At 35.6% G+C, this 23963-nt stretch overlaps 1 protein-coding gene across 1 annotated transcript; it reads right to left on the bottom strand.

The window, feature by feature from the left end:
- Positions 1-1727: 1727 nt before the first annotated feature.
- LOC140155280 (Golgi reassembly-stacking protein 2-like) lies at positions 1728-22690 on the bottom strand. Its single transcript, XM_072178049.1, has 8 exons — positions 22370-22690; positions 12946-13026; positions 11863-12066; positions 9939-10025; positions 6542-6672; positions 5807-5972; positions 3709-3922; positions 1728-2997 (listed from the first exon to the last, which is right to left on the bottom strand). The coding sequence occupies exons 1-8, from the start codon at positions 22430-22432 to the stop codon at positions 2741-2743; spliced, it is 1203 nt and encodes a 400-aa protein (XP_072034150.1). The 5' UTR covers positions 22433-22690; the 3' UTR covers positions 1728-2740.
- Between the last annotated feature and the right edge of the window lie 1273 nt (positions 22691-23963).

Raw genomic sequence — 23963 nt, 5'->3', positions numbered from 1 at the left:
TCGAAAGCCTGTAACTCTCACTTTGAAATTCTTGTAACTCTCTTTCACTGTGAAATTCTTGTAATTCTCTTTCACTGTGAAATTCTTGTAACTCTCTTTCACTGTGAAATTCTTGTAACTCTCTTTCATTGTGAAATTCATGTACCTCTCTTTCACTGTGAAATTCATGTACCTCTCTTTCACTGTGAAATTCATTTACCTCTTTCACTGTGAAATTCTTGTAACTCTCTTTCACTGTGAAATTCTTGTAATTCTCTTTCACTGTGAAATTCTTGTACCTCTCTTTCACTGTGAAATTCTTGTAACTCTTTCACTGTGAAATTCTTGTACCTCTCTTTCACTGTGAAATTCTTGAAACTCTTTCACTGTGAAATTCTTGTAACTCTCTTTCACTGAAATTCTTGTAACTCTCTTTCACTGTGAAATTGTATGTAAATATTAGTTTCACATGGGGTTGGGAATGTTCAAGGTCTGGCATTTAAAATGGGAAAGTTTTGTTTTATAATAACAACACAAAACAAAAACAAACAAAAAACAATACCTATGTTGGATTTACAATCTCTATTCATTTGGGTTTTTTTTGGTACAAACTACATGTTGAGATGAATTCAAATCCAAAAATGCTTTAAAATGTCATTTGACACAAATAGAATATCCAGACCTCCATTAATGAATCAAAAGCATTCTAATAATAATACTATATTTTAAATAATTTGTTCTCCATATTTTATAATACAAAATAACTTCTCAAGTTATATTCATAATTTTGGACTGTTAAGTATCCAGTTATTTGTCACATATAATTATGAATAATTGACAAACAAAAAATGAAAACGGCCCAACCTCGCTTATTCTGTCTCCTTTATTCCGATTTCTAAGCTGCTGGGGATGAATTTAATCTTAGAAGAATTTAGAGCAAGGGTTTCCAACCAGTGGGTCTGGCATTTCAACTGGAATAATTAAAGACAATTTAGTCTTGGGGGCACGGTGGCGCAGCGGTACAGGCTCTACCTTGCAATCAGAGGGTTGTGAGTTCCAAGTCCCAGCAGTGCCATCGTGTTGTGCAATTGGGCAAGACTGTCCATTCAGTACCACCCAAAGGTTTGAGAATGCTTTGGGTATTGTATGGCAGCTGACATATTCTAACGACAGTGGAATTAATGTAAAGCGCTTTGATACACATGAAAGGCGCTGTATAAATGTCAACATTTTTTTTTTATGTTTATCCGCGTTCTTTGCACTTTCTGGCCATTGTAGTAAATATACAGTCCAACCTCCTTTATCTGAATCCTCATTTATAGGGATCTCTTTTTAGCTGGCATGGTGATCTTTATTATGTTATAGGAAAATATATTTTTAAATACTTTGATGCTTATTTTCATTTCTATTTTGTGTATAGCAGTAGTCAAATGCCATCTCAGTTTCTGTGATATAAATTAGTCCATATTGAGTAATCTTTTGCACTTTGCACATTCAATGAAGAACTAAACATCCGCAAGTCACTTATCCCAATTTTTCTCTTATGTGACAAGTGCTTGGACCCATCATAACTGGATAAAAGAGGTTGGACTGAATTGTGTAATATGACAGTGGGGGTCCTGATAACTGGCCATCTCATTTGCTGAAGGTGCATTTGTTTTTTCGCAATCATGGAAATAGGTGCAAAAGGTCTCTGATGGGGACAGTAATCCAACTGTTATCCAATTTTAGGCCAAACAAAACAGAATGTATTAGTTACAGAATTATCCCACAAGTGTCCAGGCTGTGAGTCTAGACACAGTACCTGACACAGTATGATTATGCATTGTTTCCAGCTAATGCCATTGCATGTGATTCACAAGTCACTGTATAAAACTGTGATCACCTAAGGCCATCTTAATAGTTCGTCTCAAAGCCCTTCCCAAGTTGACAACCTAATGCGGAATTTTTTAGGTTTTTTTCTTTTTTACTTAAATTTTTTTCTGCGGGACGAGCTTTTTGACAAGAATTGACCACTTTCTCATCTGGCAAGGCTGTTTCACTGTGGTCAAGATGAAGAATTTTATTGATATTAATGATTTTGGCTATTTTTGACGTCTGACGATGTCAGACGTGATATTTTTGTGTGGTGGATTTGGAAAATAAAACTGGAAAAAACTGAACTTTACTCAATCCAGTGGGAATAACGTGCAAAAAGCAGATGATTTTACGAATTCAAGCGGGGGCTTTGAGACAAACTATAAAATTAAGATGGCCTAATACTGCAATAATACCACTTACATAAACAATGCATAATGTGCTGTTAATAAAGTGCAATTTACAAGAAATGAGCATGCGTAAAGTGAGCCGATACAAGGCTCTCAAATTCAGCATTGAATATAGATGATGTGACTTATCTTAACAGCTGCAGTGTATATATGAGCTAAATACCATTTTGGCATTAGCCTTGTCCATTTTAAATTACGCTGCATTCCTGAGTTGGTCTACGTATAGTAAGCACATACTAATTACACCATTGTCAAAATAACGCCACCTGCAAGCATGTTATGATGTACTTTGTCATATCATCTATAATTGATATTCAAATAATAGTCTTGACTTAGTCTCAAGAGTGACATTTGTGAGAGTATCCTTAATGTCTGAGAATAGGGAATATACAGGATTGTTTACTACTAAGTCCCACCTCTCTTTCAAAAAGTATACACCCACATTTCTCTCCGTATTACACATTGACAATTAATTTGAGTTCATATCCCAAAGTTTACGATGATCCAGTAGTATCTTGTTGCTGCGTTGTGGTTAATCCAGTTGGTAGACTTGGCAAGGGTGCTGGTCCTGGTATCGTGATGCCACCTGGGATAGTGCTAGATGGAGCGGGCAGAGTGTAGTTGGATGGAGGTGGCAGCGTCGTACTGCCAGCAAGTGCAGGGTTCAAAGATGATGGTGGTGGTAACGATATGTTGAGTGGAGGAAGACCAGGAATATTGGCCAGACTGACTGGAGGCAACACATCTGATACTGTTTAGTGTTCAGAATGAAATTAAAAGCTTGTTAGTTGTAGTAGAACAAAATTTGTCACTGGGCTGAAAAAACCTATGTGTCATTGGCCGCTGAACATGTTTGAAGCAAAACCTCCTATGTAACCTGTTGGCACTTTTGTTTTAAACATGTTCAGGGGCCACAAGCACATAGGGTTTTTCCTGCCCAATGATGAATTGTCACATGGAATCAACATCTACATTAGCTTCCAGAGAAGTACGGCATACGGCACTCTCTTGCTCCAATTGACACGCTTGCCCTGTTAATCAGCAACATACGCCAGGCTTTGATGAGCACCGCTCTGCACCATTCACTTCTTTGATGCGCAATCTGGCAATCAGATGATCGGTATGTTGTTATGATTGTCAGACAATTGAATTAGTGAATCGGAACCCTACTTGAAAACAAAAATGTAAACAAGTACCGTTCTTCTCTGCAAGACAGTGTAGCAACATTCCACCTGTTTTATATCTTATTAATGCAAGGATTAAAGAAACTTGTGAATGTAATCATCATAAGGTTAGGTCATGTGTCTCATATAGTCATTGACACAAGACAACAGCTCTAACTTTGAAGAACTAATGACAACTCTCAAATTGGTAATAGTCAGTATTCACGTTGGTGCACAGTAGCTGGATAATGTTGGTATCCTACGAAACCTTACATAAGTTTTAAAATGTGTATACTAACCTGGGCCTGACAAAGCCGCTGGAGCAGTTTGATTTAAATCTGGGGTGCTTTCTTGTGTGCTGGGTGAAGCTACAGGCATTGTGGGCAGTCCTGCCTGCATCGGACTCACACTAGGTGCACCTGGTGGGGGAGCTCCGCCAGCTGATGTGCTTATACTGACGCCAGCTAAACCATCCTCCAGACCGGTTGCATTTGGTGTTGATGCAAGGGATACCTGAACAATGCAAGTATTAATAGAGCAATAAGTACACACTGTACAACGTAAGAAGAATCATAGCTGATAAATTACAGAAAATACTTGAGACAGCTAAACAATATACATTAGTCAATATGAATACAACATTGAGGCTTCTTTTTTTAACTTCAGATCCTGAATGCACTGTTTAATAAACTAACCTGTCGAGGGATCAGTGACACAAAGACGCAACTCCACTTTTTATGAAAATGAGATTTTGTTATCAAACTTTTCAGAAACGAGCACTTTCCAATAAACACATAGAAGTAACTCCATTTTGCACCCAATTGAAATCAATGGCCAATAAAACATAGACTTAACTACATAAGTCAATGTGGACCATTATCTTTAAACTCATTTTTCTCAAAATGGAGTTATGTCTTTGTGTCACTGACCCCTCAATGTATGTTATTTCCAAAATGTAAGAGATTGCAATTTTTTTATACAGGCCAGCTTTGATTTGTTATCTATTTGTGATTTCACATAGAAGCTTAAAAACCTATTAACTATTGTCTGGCCCAATGTTATTGATCATTATGAAAAATTGCAAAGACTCGGTTATCTGTGCGATTGCAACTTCTTAATCCTACGATAACTTCTTGCCAGTTAAGTCCATTATTGATAAATAGTCTCAGTATGATCTTTATTTTATGTAATTTGTGCTCACATATTTTATGTAATTTGTGCTCATATATTTTATGTAATTTGTGCTTACATATTTTATGTAATTTGTGCTTACATACAAGTACTTATTAATCATATGATAACTTCTTGCCAGTTAAGTCCATTATTGATAACTAGTCTCATTATAGTGATCTTTATTTTATGTAATTTGTGCTCACATAGAAGTTACATAGACGTAGGCATAAGAAATCACACTCTCTCTCAGGGTTCCCGTTAAGGATTTAAAAATGTGCGTCATGTGTGACGCAAGTTTGCTGACAAGGTTGAAAAAACTTGTGTCCAGACATATATTTGTGCGTCCATCTGAAATTCACGATCAATCATACCGGAAACGCTATGCGAATTTCATGATCAGAACGGCAGCCCTTGTTGCTAACACACGCACCCGTACCGGTCTACACTTCATCAAATGTTGATTGTTAAAATAAAATAAAAGTGCATTTTCGCCGTGATATTCCTCATTTCTGTGTCAGTTTTGGTTGGAAACGTGGTCAGAAACAGCTGCAAAAACAGTAAATTTTTGTACTTTTACTTCCGGGTTTCTTTAATTTTAAACGTGTTGTTGATGCTATAAAAGCTAAAACACGTGCTGCCACAAATAATACAAAAAAAGGTTATCATTTGGATTTTGTCTTTAAAATTGCTTTTATTCATCGTAACAATAATGCTAATAAAGGAAACGTAGATTATTTACGAGAAAATAAACTTAAAACATTAAAAACTGAATATTGTCAGCTTGTGATAAATAATTAAATAAACAGCAACTGCACGGTAGCCGCACGTCATCAGTCCAGCAAGCTTTGTAAACAAAGCATCAATGGGGACTTTCCCATCAAACAGCGATCGTGACGGAAAGCTTGCAAAAGTGCACGATTTCCTGACGTTGCATTTACAAATATTGCAGAATTTACTACAATTCTTAAGCAGGTGGGTCAAAATTTTGGGGCTTTTATTATCTTAAAAATATAAAAAAATAAAATGTCTTATTTTTATCATCAATTAATGATTAAATTTCGAAGTTTTGTCTGCGTCCACATGCATGTGATATGGACGCAAAATACTTGATTAGCCATGTGAACTTGCGTCCAAATTTGTAAAATACGCGTCTGGACGCAATGACGCACACTAACGGGAAGCCTGCTCTCTCTCCCCCTCTCAATTGTTCCCAATAAGACTTACTTCTGAAAAACCATCTGGTATGGGGCCCGTCGTTGATACAATTTGAGTCAAGTCACTCTCTGATGGAGGTTTGTTGAGATGTTCTGAAAAGGTTAATCTACGACCCTCAGGGAATGATCTCGTCGGAATTCTATGCAAATAACCATAACCTATTCCACATCCAAGGCTGAAAAAAATTGAAATTTCATAACAATATTTACTTGTCAGATGTTTAAAAAGAAAACTGATGCAGAAAGAAGATTAAAATAAAGAAGTGAATTCTTGTATATAGACGAACACTTTTATAAGAAAATAAAAATACATTTATGACAAATCGTTGCATCACATACTGTTCTATTTGCGATTTTTTAAATTTTTGATAAAATTGGTGTATAGCAATACCTTTTGGAGCTCTTCAAATCCACCAACCTACAGAACTCAATTCTTTCTAATTAATGAGATATAAAACTTTGATTTTGGTCTATTTACTGTTTTTTGTAAGTATCTCTTGACCTACCTAAGCAATTATAATGAGACGAAAAACAATACTATAGTGTATCTCATCTCAAGTTGAGAGTAACGCCATGTTGGATTTTGCCGCCAACATATGGACAAATCCCCCTCCTACGCATGTGTATATATACCCGAAGGATTAGGTTAGTGCCCACGATTCGAATCTACCACTTCAAAATCCAACATGGCGTTACTCTCTACTTCAGATGGGACAGACTATAGTTTTATCGTATCCTGACTTACCTGCCTTCTCCTCCCCACGTTCTACTTGGTGTGATTGTTACCTCCCTGCACCCATCTGTTTCCACATTATACATATATAACTTCAACGGCCTCCCTTCATGGGATTCGATTAACGAAAATAAATCTTCCGACTGAAATCAAAACAAGAGTGTCATTTTGTATTAGAATGATGGATTCTGGGAAATAAAAGTTTGCAATATCTCGCCGGGTTTATTTTAGGGCTAATATCTGTGTTGTGGTAATTCAATTAGTCTTGTTGTGTTTTTAATGATGTTTGCTGGTTGAATAGTATTCCAGTTGAAACAGTTAATCACTGCCTTGAGAGAAATGTTGCTAACTGTACAAAATTGCACCACATTGTGATGAAAACAAGCAATTAATTAATAATAGCCAAATTATTTGGATTTAACCAAGATTTGTTTTAAACAAATGCCCATAGATAAGGCTAATGAAATGAAATGATTAGTTTACCGTCACCCGCCCGCATAACCTTTTCAATTTGACCAAAACTTTCATTATTTTCATATAAAAGTCAATTATCTGAAAATTGAGATGTGAATAATGAAAATTGAAACTCTCAAAATGTCTGACATCCCCTGCTGATCATAATCAGCAGTTTGTCTTAGTTGTAGGGGTAGATGATGTACAGGGTGTCCCAGAATGATTTATACCGGAAAAGATGGATTTTTTTTAGGTATGAACAACAGTTCTATTGGTCATATTGTTTTGCATTTTAAGTGCTACATATATTTAGCTTTCTCAGATTTTTTAGATTTCAAAAATTGGACGTTTCTAGTAGAAGTTAGAGAGGATTGCGTAAAAATGGTGAATTCCAAGTTTTGACAAAGCAACCTATGTTGAAAATCTGTAAAATTACTAACCGTTCAGCACAAAGTTATTTGAAAAATGTTATGCAGTATATTTTCTGTGTCCTATTCTATTAAATAGTCGATATCTATCGTTTATTTATGATGTTACAAAGCAATCCTTGTATGGAATAAAGGATTTGCTACGCTTGAGTGACCTTAAACTATTCTTTCTTTGGTGGCAGTTTTGAAGACAATTATTGCGGTGTGTGAGTTTCATCATTTGAAATGCCGACAGAGATGGATTTTTCATAAAAGTGTAGAGAAGTTCGTCTTTAGTGTCACATCATGCATTTATGTCCACAGTATATGGGCAAGCCCACGGCTACGTAATGAAGAAGATTAAAATTTACTGCGGAGGATCCTTGAGGAAGTTATATCCTCTGTAATAATGACATTTTTGGGTAAAAATTGTGGTAAAAATCACATAAAAAGTATGTTTTTCAACCTAAATATCTGATGTCATATTGAAATGTTTCACTTAATCTTAGGCTAATGAAAGTTGACCCCCAGTTTCCCGTTACATAGTTTTTCATGACTGGGTAGGTGACTGTTTCATTATTCATTATTCATTATTTTCAAACTTTCATTATCGGTGCAAAGTTAATTACGGAATGCTATGTTTTGAGGCCCAAATAAAATAATAAAGTATAGTAATGACCATGCTTCACTCAAATATTTTACCAACTTAGTCTTCAAAACAAGTTTTAATTAAGCACATCTTCTTTGGAATCTTCTTTGTAACCTATAGGTTGTGCAACATATGAAAGCACCAGAAGTCCATGATAGTCTTTGGAGAACCACTTTTCCATATAAATACACTGTGTCTGTGTGTTCTATTGCACACTACTTTTTACAAACCAAACTTACTCTCCACTAGCACATCTTTGGAAGCAATATTTATACGGAAATTAGTTTGTCTACTTGCACAAACTGTTTTTGATCATTTAGGTTGCACAATAAAATATTGTAGCTGTTCTGTCAAAACTTTAATACTTGACACAGGTCCTAAAGCAGATCTTTGAAAGTAAACTTTTATACATGGAAATTGTATTGTTTTCCAATTTAGGTTGCACAACAAATGAAAGTTCGAACGTTCGCATGGAGGTTGCTGGTAAAAATCATCACAGGGTACACGTGTTAATAATAAAACAACCATGCAAGAAATTGACAAATAAATCATTTTATTTATAAGTTTATTTTATTAAATACATATATTTGTAAGAAAAGCAGAATAAATTTGACTTCAAACTTTATTTATTTTATTTATTTTGATGTTGTCTATATATAGCGCCAGCTACATAGTGCACGGTAGAAATGCTTTCATATTTGTTCATACGCTGGTTCCCGCAAACTTGGCTGCCTCTCTTTGTGTTCGGTCTATCCATTTAGTGGTAGGAGAAACTTAGATGCAGGGAATTTTTAGTCTCCAGTAAATGCGCCTCGATATTGCCATTTTACCACGTAGTTTAACCCAGCGTTTACAAAGACTATTCGGGCCGGTCAGGGTCGGCGTAAAAGTGCTTAAAATACGTGTCGGACGTGAAAGATGACATTAAAACTATCCTTTTTTCTTAAAAACTTGAAAAATGTGAAATAATGAAATAATGGAAAATAATGAAATATTTGATCGGCATTTTTTTCTGACCGGAGTCGGGTAACGGGAAACTGGGAGTCAACTTTCATTAGCCTTATATTAAGAATTATTTAGCATTGTAAGCTAATAATAATAATACATACAATTTATTAGGCGCCTTATATTGCACGCAACCACAAGGCGCTTTACAAGATAATACAAATACAACTCTATAAAATTACAATAAAGTAAGCTCTACATCTGTGCCAAATTTGGTGTATTTCCTATAAAAGAATGCAGGATTTCTCCAATTGCCCAGTGCGGCTGGGCAATGGTGATAAAGGATCCATGTGTTACGATGCCTTTGCACTGTAAATTACACACATGCAGTTTTCGTCCATTTTCAGTAATACTAATAGCAATGTCACGCCAAAACGAGCTATTTCCATGCAAGTCACAGAATTAGTAGGAGACATGTGTGGCATTGTATTGCACTTATTAAGATTAGACACACTGTTGACTATATATTTTTGATATTTTGTTCAAGTACGGTATAAATCATTCTGGGACACTCTGTAGTAAATAATGGAAATTTAAAGATTACCTCATCATGTTTCTAGTGATTACAAAAATTGCAAATTTCTTTTCATTTTAATAAAAACGAATTCAAATCTTTTCTCAATCTGTTGCAAAATGTCTGTAATGATGATCTGAGCATTAATACCTGTTTTGAGATGGTGTTTCATCAACAATATAGGTAATAGCCATATAAATGAAAGTTTAGACATTATTGACAATAATGAAATTTTTCAAAATAATGAATAATGAAATCATGACCTCATATTTCACTGAAAAAAAAATGTGATGGGAAACTAATCATTTCATTGCATTAGCCTAAGGTGGCATGCACCCTTAACATTTAGGGCCACCATATTTAAATGAATGTGATACAAACCTCATGAAGAACTGAATCAGCACCTATGATGTAGTCTGTGTTTGATCTGAAGTTTGCTGCTGAAGCTGGGGAATTGGGTTGCACATCCTGTAAAATAAAAACGTTCAAAATTAGTTCCGAGAACTAGAAACTGAGAAAGCCTGAAAAGGATTATAACATAGGATCAGTCATGGGTTCAATGTACACTCCTCAAAGTAATTAATTAAAGGATCAAAAAATTTCATCCAGATTATCTTGACCATACTTGTACCTAATCGAAATATCTTTTAATTTTATGTGGCCTTGTCTATGCTTTACTAAACACTTCCGAAACTACTATTTCATCTGGCACTTAAAACATCTAGAAAGATGCACACAATGTAAACTGAGCTGGCCATGCGTTTTGAGTTGGGCCGGTAATGCGTTACATGTTTTCGCAAGATGAAAATTGCATGTTTTTCGTTTAGATATGAATATCTTTCACATATTATACCCAACATATATAAAAGTATACATTTTCTGGCTGCAAATGAACCAAGGAATCCAAAAATGCACTTTAAAACGACATAGAGTGTAACACTAAGGAGTTATGAAACTGAAAATACCAAATATTTTAGGGAAAAAATGTAAAATTTGACAAAGTAAAAAAAAAAAGTTAGCTTCACCCCACATATTTAAAAGTATCATATTTGAATTCCTCTCAGTCAGAGCTTTAAATACATATATAACATCATAGGGTTCAATAAAATTAAAATGATTTTGCGCCAGCCTCTTTCAAGGCATATTTTCCCATTGATTTCAATGTGTAACCCGAACGGAAAATAAAATATGCAAAATTGCTTCTCAAAGCAAATTAAATTACCTGGAATATGATTGTATGGTGTTATAGTATGCAGTTTAAAGTGAATTGTAAAAATGTGAAAAAAGAAATGGACCTCTTGCATCATATGACCCCTGGGGGTCACTTTTATTAAATTTGCTCCTCCTGATCCTCCTCCTCCTGATCCTCCTCCACCCCTCACATTATGCTAATTAGATGCAAATTATTCAAATGTTAATAACTTTTACAACTTTTAAAGGTTTACTGTATTGGTCTCATCACAAGCTTTAATTTGACACCAAATTTAACTACATAGGCTGCATATTAACTGAGAAAATTAAAAAGATGAACCCCAAAATGTCGCGCGCATGTAACATCTCCACCTATTTACTGGCCCAACTCAAAACGCATGGCCAGCTCAAAAAGAAACTTATAATTTTTTACAACTTGTGAATCACAAGGTCATATCTTAAAATACTGTCAATCAAAATGAACCAAAATTACACACAGGATTACCTTAATACTCTACTCAAAACACATGTCAGTAACCAAGCAGTTGTCCAACTGACACAACAGCAAAATGCACTGTCATGGGACAGCTTCCTGGACTTCCTTTACTTTCACAGCCCAACATTTGGCACCCAGGACAAAAAATCTGTGAGAATGCACACAAGATCCTTGCACAGATGATAAAAGCGGTGCTGCTTTCTGCTTTTCATACACTTTTTTCATGAAACAGGGCTGGGCTGTGAATGTGGTCCAGGAAGCTGTCCCATGTCAGTGCATTTTGCTGTTGTGTCAGTTGGATAACTGCTTGGTTACTGACATGTGTTAAGAGTAGAGTATTGAAATAAATCTGTGTGTAATTTTGGTTCAATTTGATGGACAGGATTTCAAGATATGACCTTGTGAAAAATTATAAGTTTCTTTTTGAGCTCAGTTTAGTTTGCAAATGATAAAATGTGACTGGATGAAATACACTGTGTAAATCAATGAGTAATACGGCTAAAATTGAAATAATCTGCAGGCCTCATTCATATTTCAAAGTATTTGACCCAAACCCACCATGTATATCCCTGTTCACATGAATTCAAAATTGATAAATTACAATACGTTCAAACTTACCAATACATGCCAGACATTCTCGTTGGCTCCTTCAAATGAACAGAATCTAATGCTAACCCCCAGTAGCCCCTGACCTCCCCACTGGTTGTTAGGTGTTAACGTCAGCTCACGAACTTTGAGAGATTTGCTGCTGTACACTAACATCCGTATTGGACGCCCTTCGTTTTCTTTTAATAATCTCTTCAATGTTTCATCATCTTTGTCCTGTGAAATAAACAATCAAAACATAATTAATGTATTACAGCTAGATGACCAATTTTAAGCTTCTAAGAAGTGGCAATACTTTGTACAACTTGCAAGTATGTGAAAATCATTCAGTTTGTTTAAATGTGTGTGCACATGAATAAAGTCACAACTTGTGCTTACTTAATTTTCTTTAAATAGCACGCCAGTCACACACTTAATAAAAACTTCTCGGGATTATGATTTGAAGGATGCTTTTAGAAACAGGTTTTACTGATAACCACCAACCATGCACAACTAAATCAGCCTTTTATTTGACAAACTCATTACATGTGGATTAATTATTTTCAAGTTATATTTAAAAGTAGGGCACATAAACTCAAATATCAGAACCAAACATTGGATGATAACTTAAGATTAACAAATCGTGACCTCTGATGTAATTACATTAGTATACTTTACAATAGGTGTGTTTAGACGGTAGCCTACTTTTGAATGTAACTTACATGTACAAGCGAGCCAGCAATTAAATTATGCTACAAGCGAGTGTGTGTCCACACAGGACTTACTTGTAAGCCAACTCAAAAGTAAGAGTGACCTTCACTGGTAAATTATGCCATGATGCACAATCAGAATAGGATTGGGTCATCAAGGTCATGCTTACATGCGAGTTTACATGCAAGTCTTGTTCACACTGGCCTTACATTCGAATGTAGCTCGCTACATGTAAGATACATGTATCTTGCATGTAAAATCGTCACTTGTAACTTGCATGTAGCTACATGTGAGTGCGTTTAGACGGGTACTGCATGCAAGTGTACATTCGAATGTAGTTACAAGCAACTTTACAAGCGATCGTCTGAACAAGCCTAATCATTTAAATATTCAACTAATTCTCACCAATCTTGAGTTTCCAATTGCTATGATAAAGTCAAAGAAAGCTTCCAGTCCTGCTTTATGCCCTGGAGAATTCTCTTGCACCTGTTATAATGGGAAAAAATTAAGATTTTCCAGATTAATATATGGATGTGACAAAATATTCGACAACTTGATTTATATAAAAAGACTCAGTTACAAATCTACATCTTTTGCAGATAGCTCATATTACACTTTTGCCCAACTGCAAATCCCACTAAGGCCTACAAAAAATTATTTGATTGGTGTAACATTAGAAAGAAATTAGGGTAGGTACAGTAGGTAGGGATTTTAAAAAAAATTGTAAAGTATATTCAAGGACATTCTCTGTGATAAAAAGTTACCAATGCAAAATTAAAGAGCTCTGTAAATTGCATTTGACAAAGGCCTAGGAACCTTTTGTAAAATCAAATTTTTTATTTCCTTTTTTTTAACTAATTAATTATTTTGCAAAAATAAAAGAAAAAAGTCTAGGGTCTGGCCTAATTTTAGGGTAGGTCAGGTTACGCCAATTAAACAATTTATTTTAGGCCTAAGTAGATATACTGTGCAATTTATATTTAGACAATATAAATAATGAAGTTCTTTTTTTAAATATCCTTTCTTTGCAAGTTTAGATCACAAAAGGTTCAATGAGTGACTGTTAAATAGAATCCACTGTCCCTGATTCAAATATATATATTCAATATAATGGGCAATTCCACGGTAACTCGTGCTACACTTTATGGCGTCCTTTTACATACTTTGTGCTCCAGCTTTTAAATTGATTTGATTGGAATCTATATTTTTTGTATTTTAATACCCAACATTCAAGGCTAGATCCTCATAGTATTGCTAATTCAGGATATCAACTTTTGTATGTATGGGACAGCTGTAAAATCGGTAACTTCGTGCTACTGAGCAGAGGACATGCTTAAAAATCACTCATTTTTATTTTGATGGTGTGCTAAAACAAAAAACACTAAAGCCTTATTGATTATATGATAAGTAATTGCTATAATAAGGTTTGTTTTGGTATACCTTAAAAAGTTGTGCCCCTCAGAGTTTTACATTGACTGGCAAAAAACATGGTAACTCGTGCTACGGTAACTCGTGCTACAGTTTGTCCGGCCATATATAAAATGGTATTGTTCATCTAAATGTCAAATTTTTTTGATAACAATTCCTCAACAACTGGTGTAATGATCAAATAACTCAATCTATGTACAATAACCCCCCAAATAACCCATCTATGTACAAATAACACTATTCAGTGTATGTACCAGCATACAATGTACCACACACAATCACATTACATACAAACATCCCAGCCTTACATACGCCTTGCTTGATCCTGTTTGGATATTTTATTCTAGGGCTTAAATTTAAACAGTTAAATTGAACAGTCAACAATTGATAAAACTTTTACTTCCATGTTATTTGACTCTAAATTCCCTCACAAAACTTGTAATGTTCATGGTTATTTGCTCTGTAAGTTTTTTAAAAATTACTTTCTGAGTTTATAGAATGTTTGGTCATCTTTTGGTTGAGACCATTTCCTGCTTGGTGCAAATACTCTATAGTTTGCCCGATTTCAATCACTTCACTAAGCTGGAAAATGAGCCTCATTACACTCAACAACAAACCAATTTCCAATACAAATCTCAGAACTATACAAATCTCAGTATCAACAATGTCACTGTGGCAGTTAATCTCAGGATTTCCAGTATCTATTTTTTTTTTTTTTTTTTTTTTTTGCCTGGGTTACTCATTCAGTGGATGTTTTAAGGTATCCTCTGTTCTTCCACGAGGCCCATATTAATTGATTGCGTTGGTTCTTAGGCTAGATCCTAGGGGGGTGGAGGGCTAAAAATTTTGGTTGCATCATTTTGACCAGGTATTGATCGTGGGATATATGCTAAATAGCATGTTTTTTAGAGAGACTGTACAATGTAAAGTCTTTGAGCTTAAAAAAGGACTTTATTGGTGTGTGCAAAAATTTGGTATAAATAAATTTACACTATTTTGGCACATGATCGGGTGGAAACTGGCTCCTTGAATCTTATCTCTATCTTTGCCTTCCATATTTTTACTTTAATTTTCCCTGCGACAGGACGTCACTTTTCTCTTTAATTTTTTTTTTTCACACATGTGTGGTTGCCTGGTTGTTTGTTTGTTTCTTTCTTTCTTTGGCTGTCCGGGCGGAAGCAAATTCATTAATCCACTGTACAGCTCCAACACAATAACTACAAACTTGGTACCGGTATGGTGATAGAATAATGGTGGCTTGATGTGCTGTGTAGTTTTGTGTTATGTTATTTGCATATTTATGAATATTAATGAGCTTATTTACAAATTTTGCCTACATTTTCATTAATCCACTTTGCAGCATTATAAACACAATAACCAATCAACTTCAAACTTGGTTTGGTTGGATATGGTGGCCTGATGTGCTGTATAATTTTGTGTCATGTTATTTGCATATTTATGAATATTAATGAGCTTATTTGCATATTGCATATTATTATTATATTTACAAACCTTTGTTATTTACACACTTTTGTGTGTGTGTGTATGGGCACCTTAATAATAATAATAATAATAATAGCGACAAGGCACATATCCACTCAATTAAGAGCGCTCAAGGCACTAAAACAAAACAAACAAACAAAAACTAACAAGACAAAGAAAACTGGAACTAAATTAAGAAACATAACTTAAGAATTACAGAATGTCTCTGACATAAGATGAGTTTTTAACAACTTTTTAAACACAGTTACATTTTTAGCAGTTCTGATATAAATAGGCAGTTCATTCCATAGACGTGGAGCTGCGGTTGCAAATGATCTGTCACCCCATGTGCGGTTGGATTTTCTTTCTTGAAGAAGTTGCATGTTTCCAGATCGAAGCGTGCGGGTGGGAACATAATGTAAAAGGAGTTCAGATAAATATAACGGAGCAATATCATTAATACATTTATATACAATCAACATAAGTTTAAAAACAATTCTTTGTGTGACAGGAAGCCAATGCAGTTCCTTTAGGATTGGCGTGATATGGCAATATTTTCTGGTGAAAGTAAGAATTGACGGCAGTGTTTTGAATTTTCTGAAGGCGATAGAGTTGGTTTGCTGGTAATCCATAAAGAAGTGCATTGTTGTTATCCAAACGAGAAGAGATGAATGAGTGAATAATTTGTTCAGTAGCATCGCGACTTAGGTATTTATGGATCCGGCTGATGTTACGTAGTTGAAGCGCTGAACAACGAATGACATTAGAGATATGAGGTTGCATGGTCATGTGAGTGTCAAAAAATGCACCTAAATTGCGTGCTTTGGAAGATAAGGCAATTGCAGAGTCACCGATGCAAACATTTTCAATGTTGATTTTAGAGAGCTGTTGGTGGGATCCAAACAGAAGAAATTCTGTTTTATCATCATTTAATTTCAAGAAGTTTGATTTCATCCAATTACGGATTTCACTGATCAATACAAATTTCAAGAGAAGCAATTGCAGAATTAGCACTATGTTGAGAAGATTCAAATGATAAAATAAAGTTGTGTGTCGTCCGCATAAACATGATAATTCAATTGATGGCGAAGAATGATATTCCGTACAGGGTAGGTGTAAATGGTAAACCACTGAGGTCCAAGTACAGAGCCTTGAGGCACAGAATAATCAAGAATGGTAGAATGAGAAGTAGCATTGCCAATGCGAACATATTGCCTATTTGTAAGGTATGATTTACACCAGTCCAGGGCAAGATCTTGAATGCCAAGATAATAGTGAAGACGGGAAAGAAGAATATTGTGGTCAACAGTGTCAAATGCAGCACTTAAATCGAGAAGAATCAAAGCTGTGATTTGGCCATTGTCAAGTGATGTGAGAATGTCATTATTAACTCGAAGAAGAGCAGTTTCTGTTCCATGGTAGTGTTTATAAGCTGATTGATAGGGATCTGATAGGGAAAATTTATTGATATGGTTTGAAATTCTGTTAGAAACAATTCTTTCAATTGTCTTTCCAAGAAATTTGAGATTGGATATAGGTCGGTAGTTTTGAAGATTTCTTTATCCAAAGTAGGTTTTTTAATAAGAGGACGGACATAAGCAGTTTTTTGACTTTGTGGAAAAATTCCTGTAAGAAGCGATTTGTTGACAATGTCAGTAATATATGGCACAAAAATATCAATGTTGTCCTTAATTAGAGATGTAGGTAGAGGATCTAATTCACATGATTTCGATGGTGATTTCATGATGACTTTTCTAACCTCATCACAATCAGTGGGTGCGAAAGAATTCAATTTTGGTACAGACGAGCATGGATTTGATGTAGCACAGATAGGTTTGATAATGAATGTTATCCGAATGGTTTCTATCTTCTCACGGAAAAAATCAGCAAATTTAATTGCAAGTGATTCATCAGAATCAGAAGACGGTAGCACAGTTATTTTAGATTTTTGAAGAAGTCTGTCAATGACATTGAACAGTTTCTTTTCCTTAATTACGAACTGCATAATTCTAGTTTGTCATGGGGCAGGCTGCCCCTTCCCCCCCCCCCACACTGGCTACACTGCTGCTAGAAAGCTGTTACCAATATCATGGTCACATATAAATGCATATTCATGTAGTTGGGAGATCCTCTATTGCTGCCAAGTGGTAGATTTTGCATTACCTTTGCTGGTACAGGGGGAAGTGGGCTATGGTAACTCGTGCTACATCGGTAACTCGTGCTACTGGTAACTCGTGCTACAGTTTTAAATGGGTCATTATTATGTGATGGATAGTGTTTTGTATATTAATTTCTTATTTTTACTCAAGGCACTACTAGTAGAAGGAAAATAATAAGTGGCATCAATTAAATTGCCAACATTTTAAAAATATATAAAAAATGCATCTTTCGGTAACTCGTGCTACAACATATTTAGTGCTATGAAAACAAAAAAAAAAAAAAAAAATAGTTACCAATACCATGGTCACATATAAATGCATATTCATGTAGTTGGGAGATCCTCTATTGCTGCCAAGTGGTAGATTTTGCATTACCTTTGCTGGTACAGGGGGAAGTGGGCTATGTAACTCGTGCTACATCGGTAACTCGTGCTACTGGTAACTCGTGCTACAGTTTTTAATGGGTCATTATTATGTGATGGATAGTGTTTTGTATATTAATTTCTTATTTTTACTCAAGGCACTACTAGTAGAAGGAAAATAATAAGTGGCATCAATTACATTGCCAACATTTTGAAAATACATAAAAAAATGCATCTTTTCGGTAACTCGTACTACGCCATATTTAGTGCTATGAAAACGCAATGAAAGAAAAAAAATTAGTGGGGATTATTTAAAATGTGTTGGATGTTTCTTGAAGACCATATTTCAGAGATATAAAATGTATCAAATTTAAAAGAAAAGTGCCCATGTTTAATAAAATAGGCCCACTTGGAAAATATCTAAGTTGAACAGGAGTTTTTCACTTAAAATACACTCTCCAAAGAAACTTTAAAAAAACCACCAAAATGTTAGAAAAATGCCGAAAAAAGTTTATAACTTGAACCTTACATCTGTTTGGAATAATATAAAAGTTAAAAGAAATATATATTGGCAATTTCATTTTTTTGAGTCATGTCCACTTTTGCTTGGAATATATAATATAATTGTAAACCAACCTACTTGACCTTTGATAACTACTGCAATATTACCCTGTTCAAACCTCTAGCTTTATAGTTTACACAAAAATTCCAATCAGCAATAATATATTGACACATTTTGGTTTTTCAAACTGCAGGACAATTCAAGGTCCATAGTACAGTAGGACATTGAGGTTATGCAACTTCAAGTAAGTTTGGTATTAAATTGCAGTACAACCTTAATAGCATTTTAGTTTTTCTGCAAGTATAATTTTTCAAATCATGAGTTTGTGAATTACAATTCCTGTTTCATCATCATATTTGCGATCTGATAAAAAAAAAGTAGTAGGTCTGCCAGTATTAACCAAAACATATTCACAACTGGCTGACTGGTTTCAATACCAGTTTCACTCCATATTATCACTCTGACAGCCTTGTTTCTTGTACAATGAAATTTGGAAAATATTAACCATTTATTTATCATACATGTATTTTCAGGTCTCAAGTAAATGTATGTTCAGTACCGGTAACTGAGAATTTTTGAACCTGTGAATGGAAGCTAATACATTTGATAATGAAGCAACCTTTTTACTCTTCCAATGACTGTGAAATAGAGAAAAAGTTCACATTTAGATTCCATGGATGCTTTCTATCCTGCTTGCAAGTTTCATGTTAATAAAACTGCTTTTGAGACTGCACCCTGACAATACCACTTCTGGACCCCAAGAATAATTTTGTTGCCAGTACTTTTTAAAATTTACCCTTGTGATACCTGTTTACAATTTGTTTATAGTTGTCACCCACAAATAATAAAAAATCAGCTGTTAAAGGAATAATGTATAATTTGCTCACAAGGACACCCTCAATGATTTTGTGAATTTCTACTTTTTGGTATAGTTACAAATGTAAATACCCTGTGAAAGCCTAAACCTGAAGTGCTTTTAATTACAGTAAAATATTTGGGGAATGAACAGATTTCATGACCTGGGCATCCACCGGATGACCTGATATTTTTTCTTAAGGGGGTACTACACCCCTGTGGTAAGAAAAGTTATGTATATTATTGGGGCAAGGAATCCAATTACTACACTGAAATGTCAGTGACTCAAGACAAGCGGTTCAGTATATATTATGATAGGAAACGAGGTACATCCTAGCGGTACCTTATTTCTTACCATAAATGACAAACCGCTTGACTTGGGTCACTGAAATTCCAGTGTAGTAATTGGATTCCTTGCCCCTATAATATACATAACTTTTGTTACCACTGTGTTATTAGTTTTTGAGAAAATGCAAAAATAGACACAAATTTATCGAGGGTGTAGTACCCCCTTAATTGGCACACTGATACCAATTGTTGCTGAGAAGTCCAAGACTCATTAAATTTGCGTTTCGTCAGTAAATTTCAAGGATCGCGCATCACTTTACACTGAATCACTCAGAATTTACAACTAATAGCAAAAGTAAAGATTTTCTGAATTTAAGAAAACATAAAATCTTTCCAAAAATGAGGTACATTGATATCAGTAGCTAGGGACAAAATAGTTAAAACTCCTCAAAAACCTTTTAACATGAAAATCATCTCACCTAAAAAAAAACTTTAAAAAAACCACTTATCAACAGGCTTGCAGGTAGGCCTACATAATGATGTTCAAATATGTATATTGAATGCACAAAATTTGCCATTTTTGAAGCTAGTGTAAATATATAATGGTCAAAATTATTTTGGAAAAACATTGTAATATTTATGTGATACATTATACAATGGGTGATGACCTCCCCCTGATCTAAGCCTGATTTTTAGGTTTAAAAAATAGTTTTATTCAAAAACTGTGCAATATTTCCGCAAATGCAGCATGGACACTTTTTCAAAGCAGACCCATCTCTGCATTGGTCCAATGTATAAGTACATGTATAACTTTTACTTTATCATATATGCCCTGCAATTTCTCATGTTCTATAGAGGTATTAAACAAAGCCAAAGGAAATGTATGGCAGTGATGTCATAGATGCAGATGTAGATCCTTGGAAGAAAAAAAATCTATATTTTTCAAAGGCGAACCATAGTTACGTACAAGGCATTAGCCAGAGGGGTGTCTTTAGGGTGTCCAAAATGGTCAAAAATACCTTATTCTACAAAATCAGGGCGTCCACTTCCTATTCACTCCATTATAAAAATCAGAATTTTAGGGTGTCCAAATTTAAAACAGGGTGTCCAAATGACACCTGGACACCTCTCTGGCTAATGCCTTGGTTACGTACCACCCCTTCCCCACCTGTTGCTCTCCTTTTTTCCTTTCGCCCCCTCTTCTCTCAGTTTATTTATTTATTTTTTTGGAGCTTTTGGGGTGGGTTGGCAATTTGGCATGCGCCCCATAGATTTCATTTGCTCGGCCACCCAGGGCCATGCCACTCAAATTTCGCAGTGTACACATGCGTCCAGAGATTTTTGAGCAAAATACACACCTAAACAGGAATTTAGCATGGCCATGGTGGTGAACAACAAATTTTACCCCCTAAACAGGATTTTACCTGAGAGATAGGCCTACCTCTAAGCAGGATTTTATCTTAAAGGTACCACCCTGTACCTTTACAAATTTGGGATAAAATTACCCCAGTATGTGTTTAATTTTGTTTATAATTCCCGGAACATGCCAGGCAAACACGCTTTGTGAAATAGCGGAATCATTCATAAAATGGCCCCTAAAAGTAAAAGCTAAACATGCTAAAAGCACCAAAGAATCACAAAATGTCCTGGTATGTATGAACGGGGTCCATTTATATATATTTTCATGACTAAATGGTTGTTTATGCCCTCGGGCCACAAGCGGCCCCTTGGTAGGCAGGCTCACATCACACACTATAGGTGGCGCTATTTGTCCATAGGGAAGTGGAATGTACATGTACGGTCCAAAAATGGCTTTACTGTGGGGCTCAATGGAAAAAATCACTAAAAATTAATTTTGACAACCAAAACCCTAGTGATGTTGACTTACGTTGGTACTGGCAATAGGCCCTACTGGATTCATAAACTATCACATAGTGCAATCTATGTTCCACCAAGTCGACACTTGTTAAAGCGCAAAAGCAATTTGTGTGTAAATCAAGACCATCAAAAACAGCTTTCTTACAGTAAAGAATAGGAGGTCATCTGGGGGTCACATACAGTAGTGTACTGTACATTGTACATGTGCCTGCTGTCACAATTTCACACTTCATATATATCTCCGTGAAACGAGTAACCATGTTCTCTGTCAGTATTTTGCCGTCAATATTAAGATACTAATCCTGGACGTGTAACTCAGATTATGGCATGAAACCGCCGTATTTTAGTTGCACTTTTGTGCTGCTTGTGTGCTACGTAAGACAACATGACTTGCGACACATTAATACCCCAGAACCGGCTGTGATCCCGCGTATGTGGCGAGTTGCACGGACCACTAGGTCGGCTGCACGCGGATATGAGGTCATCGCGCTCAGAGGGAGATAGTAAAACTATTTCCGGGAAATAGTACTTTGAATAGTACCTCGTTCCCTCATCAATCGGCTTTTTGACTGTTTTGTAAAATAGCAAAACTATTTTTGGTCACATGATACTCGTTTAACCAATTAACGAACGAGAATATATTAATGAAGGATATAATATTGAATATAGTATGTATCATCCATTGGGACATTGATGACATGATCAGGACATCTGATCAAACTTTACCTGTGCGATATAATTAAATATAGATATCTGATATCATATCATTTTCATGATTGTTAACTGAAGTACTTTAGACCCTAGGCTAGACTCACTCTGAGGACGTGGTACCCCTCCGTTCCTCCCCCTGGTACTTCTACACTCTGATTGCCTCCCATGTTGGAATCACTGTCGCTATCGCTGCTGGTACTGGCGTAATCTTCGGGCTGCAATGAGCTCCAAATGCAATCGCTGAGATCAGTTAGCTCAAAGAACTCTATCGTGACACGGTTATTTTTGCATCAAGATGATCAAAAAGTTTACACTGAGTAAGGAAAGACCAAAAATAGCCACAATCTGTGTTGATTTTGGGCCACCGTAGAGTTCAATGTACACTTCGATACGGTAAATTCAAGATGGCCTCTTACGTGGCATATAGACAGATGCTAAGCATCGTCTATTACATTGGTATAGATATTAGTGTATACTGAACAACGATTTACGATGTACAATTACACTGTGAAGTATTGAAAGCAAAGTGCAAAGAAGTCAATTATAAACCAGCAGATGGCGCTATGACTACTTTTTGAACGGTCTTGTTTAGGTCTTGTTAGCAGCCGACAGCATTTATAATCGAAATAATCGTAACATCAGCTTGATGTAGGTTTACGTGGCGTTTCTTCCCAGCTCTTCCCCCTGCCCCATGGCATATAGTTAGTATCAGATCGGGAGGGAGAAGTAAGCCTACAGAATTAGAACTTATTAAGAGCCAGTCTCCCTTATTATGTACATGAATAAGGGGGGTTGTGATACAAAAAAAAATAGAATTGTCTCTAAAAAAAAATTTTGGTACATATTAGCACCAACAACTCACATGTAAAATATGAGCGTGCACAGCGCCCTCGTTCAGCTTAAAAAATTCTTGAAATTTCAGCCTCTCTGAGCCTTACTTGCAAATGGTAAACTTTGGAGGTGCATAACATCGTGCGCCATCATCATCCCAACCTGCATTTTGCATTTTTTTAAAGTACCAAATGGTTACATTACAAAAACCAAGAAAACAAATTGGGATCTTGATGGCGCACAAAATCAACAAATCCAATGATTTAATGAAAAGAGCCCTCGTGCAAACTTCAAAGCATAATAACGGGCTGCGCCATCAAGATCCCAAGTCCGAACAAGTTTGAAATTAAAGACCTCCATGGCAAGTTTCATTTTTCAGCAAAAATTTTTTGGGATTTCGTTGGCGCACCGAGTTAACAGAGGTCAAAGGTCAAAATTTCCTATTTTCGCACATATTTGCACGCCTGTATTATCGCGCCAACGTCACCTGACTCTCCGAATAGCATTTCATCAAAGAAGAGGTAATTCTCTGCAAGAACTGAAAAAAATTAGCTTGGGATCTCTTGATCTTCATATTTTTCTGATTTTTTGAAAATGGACTTAGCCTCATTTTGGAGGTCAATTTGACCTCTTTTCCCACTCGCTGCACAATGTGGGCTTTTTACTGCATCACAAAAAGATGCGCCAACAAGATCCCAATTTTATTAGTCATCGTCTAGCTTCTTTGGCGACCAGTAGATAAAACACAAGCAACAGCTAATTGGGATCATGTGGGCGCACTAATATAAAAGAGGTCAAAGGTCAAGCTTTGTGCCAAAGTGATGCATATTTGCCTATGTGCAGCACGAAAGTGGAACTTTGACCCGC

Source organism: Amphiura filiformis, chromosome 6 (assembly GCF_039555335.1).
Source record: "Amphiura filiformis chromosome 6, Afil_fr2py, whole genome shotgun sequence".
NCBI lineage: Eukaryota > Metazoa > Echinodermata > Ophiuroidea > Amphilepidida > Amphiuridae > Amphiura > Amphiura filiformis.
This window is presented reverse-complemented; position numbering and strand designations above follow the sequence as displayed.

Bases quoted from the DNA above. Each gene is read 5' to 3' on its own strand.
- LOC140155280 (XM_072178049.1), bottom strand. From the start codon at position 22,432: ATGGGAGGCAATCAGAGTGTAGAAGTACCAGGGGGAGGAACGGAGGGG. The intron at 12,067-12,945 runs GTGAGAATTAGT...TTTATTTCACAG, and splicing joins CAATTGGAAACTCAAGATTG to GACAAAGATGATGAAACATT. The intron at 6,673-9,938 runs GTTTGTATCACA...TTTTGATTTCAG, and splicing joins CTGATTCAGTTCTTCATGAG to TCGGAAGATTTATTTTCGTT.